This window comes from Dipteris shenzhenensis, chromosome 9 (genome assembly GCF_047967505.1).
Source record: "Dipteris shenzhenensis isolate YYH24624 ecotype China chromosome 9, Dip_SZ_1.0, whole genome shotgun sequence".
Taxonomy (NCBI): Eukaryota; Viridiplantae; Streptophyta; class Polypodiopsida; order Gleicheniales; family Dipteridaceae; genus Dipteris; species Dipteris shenzhenensis.
Window position 1 is genome coordinate 34,120,676 of NC_141604.1, and position 8,827 is coordinate 34,129,502.

General features: G+C 41.2%; 1 protein-coding gene across 1 annotated transcript; it reads right to left on the reverse strand.

The window, feature by feature from the left end:
• Positions 1–3,506: 3,506 nt before the first annotated feature.
• Positions 3,507–6,300, reverse strand: LOC147898552 (cytokinin hydroxylase-like). Its single transcript, XM_087379864.1, has 5 exons — positions 6,074–6,300; positions 5,721–5,950; positions 5,358–5,602; positions 4,130–4,502; positions 3,507–3,945 (listed from the first exon to the last, which is right to left on the reverse strand). The coding sequence occupies exons 1-5, from the start codon at positions 6,174–6,176 to the stop codon at positions 3,508–3,510; spliced, it is 1,389 nt and encodes a 462-aa protein (XP_087235990.1). The 5' UTR covers positions 6,177–6,300; the 3' UTR covers position 3,507.
• Between the last annotated feature and the right edge of the window lie 2,527 nt (positions 6,301–8,827).

The following is an 8,827-nucleotide window of genomic DNA, read 5'->3' on the forward strand; positions in this document are numbered from 1 at the left end:
TGACTTGTGCCTCAACTTGAGCTGCATTCAGAGTAGTAGGGAGGTCAGGGTAGTCGCGAGGTCAAGGGACCATAGCAAGAACTTCCTTACAAGAGAGGCTATCCCTAAGGATCAGTTGGAAGGTGTGATTATGGGTCACACATACAAGGATCACACAATCTCTAGGTGAGGAATGCAGGCCTATATGGGTTGACAACTAGTCCGCACTCCATTGATAGAGGGTGGCATACGAGACATAGCTTTTGTATTATGCCCACATTGGATGGGGATATATTTTCTAGTTCTGCATCTCTATTTTGTGCATTTTCTATTTAATGTCTACACATCTATTCAAGTATACACCGAGGATAAGAAGTTTGGATTTGAATATACCATCGCGTGAGTTCTTGGGCTCCATCTCTCTCTCTCTCTCTCTCTCTCTCTCTCTCTCTCTCTCTCTCTCTCTCTCTCTCTCTCTCTCTCTCTCTCTCTCTCTCTCAGTTAGCTTTTGCTATGCATATGTTGTATATATTATTCTCTAACATGGTATCAGAGCCTTGATGGAAGTTCACAAGTGGTTGGATCTTGGCGACAAGGACCTTGGGAAAGGATGACCTTGATTCAAGCTTGTGGCAATCAGCTTGTACATATAAAGGACTACTTCCCTTGTGAGAATGAGGGTGACTCATTTTATATATATATATATATATAATATATCCATCCAAAATTTGGGAAAATGGGCAAGTTGGATGGGACAAATTACCCTTTGTGGAAAATGAAGGTCTAGATCCACATGATGGTGAGATCAAATTGGGATATTGCAATGGAAATGAAACTAATGCCTTAGTTCACCATGTATATAGCCACTACAAATGTGTCTACAATTATGGTATCGCTGATCCTATAGTAGTGAGAGACTGGCTTACACGTTATATGGAGGCGTTGGCCATCATTATGAGCGCCCTTCTAGATTCAATGCTCTCACACATCTAGTTGCCAAAATCCTCTTTTGCCATGTGGACCGTGTTGAGAGCTATATGGCATGAGCATAAATGAGGGAATTCATCATATGCACACCTCACCAAGATGAAGGCGGCACAGGGTCAACTTGCAAAAGTTGGTCCAAAGGGTGAATTTGGCCAAGATATCTAGGCTTTTTCTTGGAGCTTCAAGAGCTTCGTCACATCCATGGTTCAAAGGTAGCAATTAATGTGGGATACCTTTGAGTGGTGCTAGTGCATTTGCTTCCATACGAGACAACTTGGGAAAAGAAGTATGCCAAATCCAACAATGACAATGCCTTGTATGCCAAGGAAAAGGGCAAGGGCAAGGGCAAGCCTAGTGACAGAAAGCTTGACAACAAGAAGAAGAAGGATGGAAATTTTGAAAATGATGGGGACAATTTTATTGGTGCAAACAAGAAGAGTAGAAGTGCTTCTACTACAATAATCCATGATATTTTGTAAAGGACTATAGAAAGAAGAAGGCAAGGCAAAATAAGGATTCCAATCAAGATTTAAATCATCCATCTCCGAAGGCCAATGTGGTTATCTCAAAAGAGCTTTTCTTGGTGACATGACATCTCCATGTAAGGTAAGGTATGTAGACCTTGGTGTTACAATAAGGATGTCTGACATTAAGAGTTGGTCTCGAGGTGGTTTGGAGAGGAGTAAATAACCTTTGTGAAGGTGAAGGAAAACAATGAGTTCTTGAATTTTTCTAGACACCTCCCCATCTGTGAGCCCCAAAATGAGGAGTGCAAGGTGGAGGTGGATCAAGGTTTGTTAGATGCCATGTGAGCAATGCTTCATCTTTCAGCCTAGGATAATCTAGCATAGAAAGCTAGGCTGCCACATGGGCAACACATGGATTGGTAGGGTGGGCAGCAACCACACATAAAAAACAAATTGGAAATGTACATGTCTACCTAGAGAGATCTTGGATAGATTTCCACCTGAGGAGCAACATGACATGATATCTAGGTACCCTTAACTATCATGATGCCACATGGAATGCTATTGTTGTTGCTTAGTAGGTGTATGGCATGGAACATGGTCTATATCAAATATACATTACATCTGACAGCGTCCATGGAATGTATGACCAAGTGGAGATTGAAGAAACACTGTGGGAAAACTGGTAGGCCCCAGACCCCGCCGTTGGGGGGGTTGCCCCCACATCCCCATCGGGGTGCTGCCTCTGAACCTTTGAGGAGTACATTGATCCTTTTACCATCTCCTAACCATCAAACGATCACCATGAGACCTCATCTAGTGTCAAAACTAGGATCCTACCAATGTCTAGTGCTCACATCATGGCTTCTCCTCATAACGGGGGCCTTACAAAAGAGCACTATGGAACATTGGTGGTTACATATGAAAGGTGGGCATTGCACATATACCAACAATCAATACTTGAGCAAGAAATACTATATGGTGTCTTTGAAGACAATAACATAACTTTAAACCTAGGATTGCATTGTGATAAGCAATCCTTATGCATATGGACATGATAAAATGCATTACTCGCATCTTGCCAACTTGTACACATATCAAATAAGTTGCACACAATGGAACATATGAAGACGTATCTAGATTAACCTAGCTTAGCTACAATATTCTTTCATGTTCAATACCTTGTTACAATCGCATAGAAAATGGTCCTATGTAAAATAAGGTTTTTAGTGCATGGACCCTTTGAAACGTGATTTCAAAAAAGAAAAAATTCAAACATTTATGAGGTGGATCTCTTATATCATGGAGAGCTCATTCTTCAAATGCCACCTTGAGCTAAAAATAAGAGGGGCCCTCAATTATGGAAGCGTGCATGTTATTGGAAGAATCTTTCCATGCAATGTAGAGTTGAAAACATTAGTACTCCTAGCATTTTTGGGGAAATTTTATCAAATTCAAGGCTCTAAATATTTGCCCACATGTATTTTTGGGCAGATTTATCAAATCTGGAGCTCTAAAACAATCATAGTATTTACCCACTGGGCTAAAATTCACCCCTAATTGTTTCCGCGAAATACATTCTCAAGAACAACTTTGATTTCAACCCACTGATTGAGAGCATACAACTAGTTGGTTCTAAGTTGAAGAAAACTGAAACAACTTAGCAAAAAAGTTGTGCAAGGGTGGATCTTTATAATCAACGTCTCAAAAACGAGCTCTTCATGATGCTTAGGAATTAGCCCAAGTAAATGGGGGGAAATTTTGCAACGAGAGGCCATAGACCCACTTCTTCAGCACATGATACAACTAGTTGATTGTAAGTTGGAAGAAATAAAAGATCAAACAAGCCATGGTATATATCTCCATAATTAGTCTCCAATGCAGCTATCTCATTGAAGAGGAAAATTGAACAAGACGACGACTATGAAGAGAGTAAGAATTTATTATATCTCCACAGGTAATCTCGACTCTCCAGATACAGGTATCTCATTGTAATTTGACAGAAAAGATCAAATAAGACGAACAAAAAAACTGTCATGAGTGGTTCGCCTACTCCATGGACAATGATTCATTATCAACTGCTACCTAGATTTTCAATCTGGATTTGCAGCCCATGCTTAGGATACAGCGTCACTGCGCCTGTAACAGGTGCATGGCGATACTCAGGCGATAACTTAAACCGAAATCGCTTCAAGATAGCCACAAATGCGATCTTTGCCTCCATCATCGCAAAAGCCTGGCCTATGCAGTTCCTCCCACCGAATGAGAATGGTAGGAACCCCATTGGATGCTTGCAAGCCCTTGCCGCTCCTTCTCCAAACCTCTCAGGCTTGAACTCGTCTGCATCCGGTCCCCATAGATCCTTATCGTGATGGATGTAAGCTAAGGGAATAACGAACCCACAGTTTTTTGGCACGGAGAGATGCCCAAGCTGCATGTCTGTCAGAGACTTCCTTGCTACGGTCGCCACTGGAGTGTACAGCCTTAAGGACTCATTCAACACCATCGTCATCTGCATAGAAGATCAGTTACAAACGTGTTTTTGCGACTGTGAAAGATACAGGTTTTCGTCTGCTCATGACAGACATCTCTAGCAACTGTTTGCTTTGATACTAATCAACATTGTTTGTCTCCGGCGGACCAATCTGCACGAGGATACCTATTCTAGGGCAGCACAAAAAGGTCGAGATGCTTACCATTTTCAACCTGCCCAAAGCTTCGGGGCTTGGTATTTCGTCTCTGCATTGATCGTTCAATTCTTCCCGCAATCGTTCTTGCCAGGATGGATGCAACGCCAACAGCATCATCGCCCATGTCAACAACAACGCGGTTGTCTCGTGCGCAGCGATGAAGAAGGTCTTGATCTCATCCATAATCCAGTCAACATTGTACCTTCTTCCCCCCTTCGGAGGCTCCTCTATCTTTGCCAACATGAACCCCAACATGTCATCACCAAAAGAGCTATCAGGTTCCGTCTTCTTCTTCCGCGCCTCTACCACCGTCAGTAGCGATCTCTTTATCTCTTTCTGTATCTTCCATATCTGGAATCTCTCACGTGTCGGGATATATCTTTACCTAGAAAAATGTCGGCATCAATAGAATTCAACGATTTTTGGGAGAAACTATGAGCCTCCTAGTTGTTTCAACTAGTTCCAGGCCTTTTAACTTGCCTGTCGGCGCATACCTTCCCCTAGAACAATAGCTGCGTCAGATTGATTACTACTTATTTTGGAGAAACTAGAACAGATGCAAATCTACTGTTAGTAAGAACACCTAGGAGTCTAGGACCATGCCAATTAATTTACAGCAACACTCCGAATTGCTAACTTAAAATAAATCGAGACTTCTGATTTCTCATTCTTGCCTATGACAGGCAAATGGTTCTGCAACGAAGGCACGAATCAAACAGCCGATAGCAGTTCATGATTCCAACTTGGTAATCGATCTGGCCCTCTCATTTTACCGTCAATGTCTGTTTAGAGCATCAGAGCTTCACTAAGAGTATGTTTAAATAAATTGGAGCTGCGTTCAACCTTCCAAGTAAAGAAACGTCTCAATTCGTTAGTACTAAGCGTTCCGCACTTGTGGCATAGTAACACAAAATGGGACAGCTTTGTGAGAACATTGACTCGATTATGAATACACTCAGCCCAGGCCAAAAGAGCTGTAGCTAATTCAAGCGAATGTTGAACAGAACAAGCAGACAGGAATAGGATTAACATGGGCAAAAGATTCAGAATCCAGATCAAGCTCGACCTAGTAGAAAGAGCTGATTGGAGAAGCGTACTGCTGCGATTATTTGGAAAGCAACTCCGTTGACTAGCTATTTTTCTATGAAACTTGTTTGTAGAACCTGTAAACGTTTTTTTGAAAGAATGTGGGCAGTTATGAATATTTATGTGTAGAGAGAATGTCCCTTGGTACCTGTGGCCTGGAATCCACATATAGCGCATGGTTTTTAGTACGAGCATCTCTATTGCCCCAAGCTGCTCAAAAATCTTGATGGCTTTTTCAAAACTGCTCCCAAACTCCGTGCATGATATAACATCTGCTGAATACTCGATGAACTCCCTGTGCACTTCAACCTCTCTATTGCCTTCTTTGTAGACTCGATTTCCCCAGCTGTTTACCAATCTATCGGCGCATTGTTGCATGAGTCCTATCAAACCCTGGGAAAAGAAAGAGATCGGCAGTCAGCAAACTGGGATAATTTTTACAGGAGTAGCAAACCTATTATCTAAGTTCCACTAATCATGGAGCATGAATGGGACATAATCTGATTGTAACCTTCAAGTTCTCCATGTGAAATGCGGGTGAAACAATTCTCCGTTGCTCTACCCACGCTTCTCCTTCTGACCATATCAGTCCTTTGCCCACGACATCTAGCAAGGGACTGATCATAACCGGAGTTTTCCCCCAGTTACTTCCACCCTTTGGAGATAAAATGTCCTTCAAAATTTCGGGATCGGTCACTGCAATTCTTATCTCCGGCCCCCACATAAACATAAACGTTTTTCCTAGATGTAGAAGACATAATCCGAAATTAGACGGGTATCAATCTACGGTAATAAACCGACTTCAATGTATGCTTCTAAAGATCAGCTGAGTTCAGACCGTTACGAAGGATTCTCAATGCTCACCATAGAGTTTGGTCCAAACAGACACATGTGGGAAGATCCTGGACGCAATATCGTGCGTGATAGAAGGCATGTCTTGTATCGTTGCCGTAGCCTTCATGGCCATAATCTGTGGGAGATGGCCACTGATCAACCGAGCACCGGGGGGGCCATTCACTCCCTGCTTTGCGAGTGCCAACCATAGGCTGCGGGGCTGCCACCAGAGTTGTCGGACGCTGAAGAAGGCAAAAACGAAGGCGAACAAGGCATATAAAGCAAGCAGGAGGAGTATCAAGGGGTAGTATGGAAGGTCGATGAATTCGCGGATGAAAGACATGATGGGTGGAGCGTAATAGAGTTGGCGAAGCTTGAAAATATCAATCTCTCCCTCTTTCTCGTGTTCTGCCCCCTCTTTAATAGTATCACCAATTGAGCTTCCTAGCGTGCTGCAGCTGGAGAGCAGAAATGTAATTAGATCAAAGTGCAGCTTCTGGGGCGGAGGAGCTCGATTTTGCTGCCCCTCTCTCTCTAGCGAGCTAGCGACAGATATGTCTCTCTTCCCTTCAATTCGTTCGATTCAATCAAAGTTCCTGATCTTTGATTGAATCGAAACGTCGTTGGGAGGTGCCGCGACGAAGAGCATGGAAGAGTTGAGTAGCAGGTGCAGCGTCGTCGAATGCGGAGAGGGACAAGAGATTCGCAGCCAAAACGAGTCGGCTTGGCTGCTGCAGCAAAGACAAAACAAAACCAGTCCGGTTGTCACCTACGTGCATTATGCTAAATAGTGTGCTAAGCATTTGGAAGCATTAGGCTAATGCTCATACGTCACCCCAATTAAAAACAATTCAAAATTGTACAAAACCTCTACACTATGTAAACTATATACATTGAACCTTTGGCATTTGCATTTTCACCTATAAAAAATACTCTCTCTATTTTACAAAATCTGCAAAATTTTAGGCCTTTAGTAATATTTTAGCTAAAACATATGCAATTCTTAAGAAAAGCCTTCCAAAATTCGAAACACCAAGTTTTTGGATTTGTCATACAAAATGTTTTCTCCCAACACTCGTCGTATAATTGGAGGGGTGGAAAGGTAAGGGGAGGGTAATGAAAAGAGTTGTTAATGACGATGTCCCTCTATTCATAAGGAGAGGGACTCTTTTTTGTGAAGTTCAAAATTTGAAACTTTTCTTTTTTCAAAAACAAAATTTGAAACCTTATATACAAGCTCTTTTAGAGCATCTTCATAAAGGCTAGTGGTGAGACCTTCCGAGTGGGTAATGGATGACTTGAGTTCAAGTCCCCCTTTGCATGAGGTATCCCTTTTACTTTAGCGTGATAATAAATCGAATGGATTTCTCAATTGAAAAGTAACAGCCTTTTCAACATCTTTGTGTAGCCTACTTGTAGCCTAGTGGTAAGACCTTGGAGTGGCTAATGGATGTCTTGAGTTCGATTCCTCCTTTACATAAAATTTATGTGGTAAAACCTTATGAGTGGATAATGGATGTCTTGAGTTGAATTCCCCCTTTTGATCGCTTTCGAGTCCCTTTCATACAAAAAAAGCTCGCTCTCAAAACAAAACTTAATTAAGGCCTAATAAATCAATGGGATTTCTTATTTGAAAAATAAAGGCCTTTTCATACCATTCTCCTTAGATTAAGTTATAGTATGCACACATTTGGTGAGATCAAGGACCTTTAGAATAGGTAGATGGGAAATATAAATAAGCAAACTAATGGAGCAATTATATGATGAAGTTCTATGCTTGATGGAGCTACAAAGCACAATATAACTTTAGAGGATATTACTATTGGAGTGGATACAAAATAGCTCGAACACTCAAATAGATAAATCACCATGGTCAGCCAGATTTGAATGTTGACCATCATATCTTTAGATCTTCTTTTGCATAAAATGCCATCATTAAAGGTTCAAATCACCCTCGGGGGTTGCACTACTGAGAAACCCTATGTATCACGTGCGTTCAAAGGGTATTAAAAAAACCCCTCACCTAAAATTTATCCCACAATAAAAATACTCCTCTTTACTTATAAACTAAGTGAATTTTTTCAAAAATTGAATTAAAAAACCCCTTTTGTTATTGTAATTCTCTTAAAATTTTCCAAAATTTTTATTAAAATACCCCTCCTTTTGAATACATGTGGTACACTAAGTGTTTTTACATGAACCCCTCGAGAAATCACCATTAGCTATTTGAACAAGAAATCTTATGTGTCATAACATTATAGATCCAAATTGACTCGTCTAACACCTTCATTCGGAACTCGATGCTCATAAAAGGCATATGGTTGAAAATTTCCCGAAAAAAGGCTTGCACCTCTTGTCATCATCACTCAACCTGTTTTTATTGGTACTTTCCTCCCGTGGGAATTTCACTCATATTTTGATGGAGGAATAGAAAATGGGAACTTGAGAGGTTTCAACTAGGGTAAAGTGGATGAAGAGACTATAGAATATCAATATGAGAATTTGGCTAGCAAGGATGAGCATGGAAAACATGCAATGAATGAAAGTTTATTGTAGTCTGAGCCCGACATTATCAAAATCTAATGATATTTTTCTCAACTAGAGAAGCTCAAAAAATTGGAGAGAGGATTCCTCATTAGACTTGAAAATGGCTCATTTGGCTTTTGACATATCCAGTGCTACCAGTCGAGCAATAGCGAGGGAGAAAAGATAGCTGATTTTTGCTATCAATTATATGGTTAGTATTGTGCACTAGTGGCAATTGAAGTGGTCACCCACTTGAGG

What these genes read in the sequence shown, in the direction of transcription:
- LOC147898552 (XM_087379864.1), bottom strand. Translation starts at nt 6,176, where the DNA reads ATGGCCATGAAGGCTACGGCAACGATACAAGACATGCCTTCTATCACG. An exon ending in TTCACATGGAGAACTTGAAG is followed by an intron (nt 5,603 to 5,720) that starts GTTACAATCAGA and finishes TTCTTTTCCCAG; the next exon opens with GGTTTGATAGGACTCATGCA. An exon ending in CTTTGGGCAGGTTGAAAATG is followed by an intron (nt 3,946 to 4,129) that starts GTAAGCATCTCG and finishes TCTTCTATGCAG; the next exon opens with ATGACGATGGTGTTGAATGA.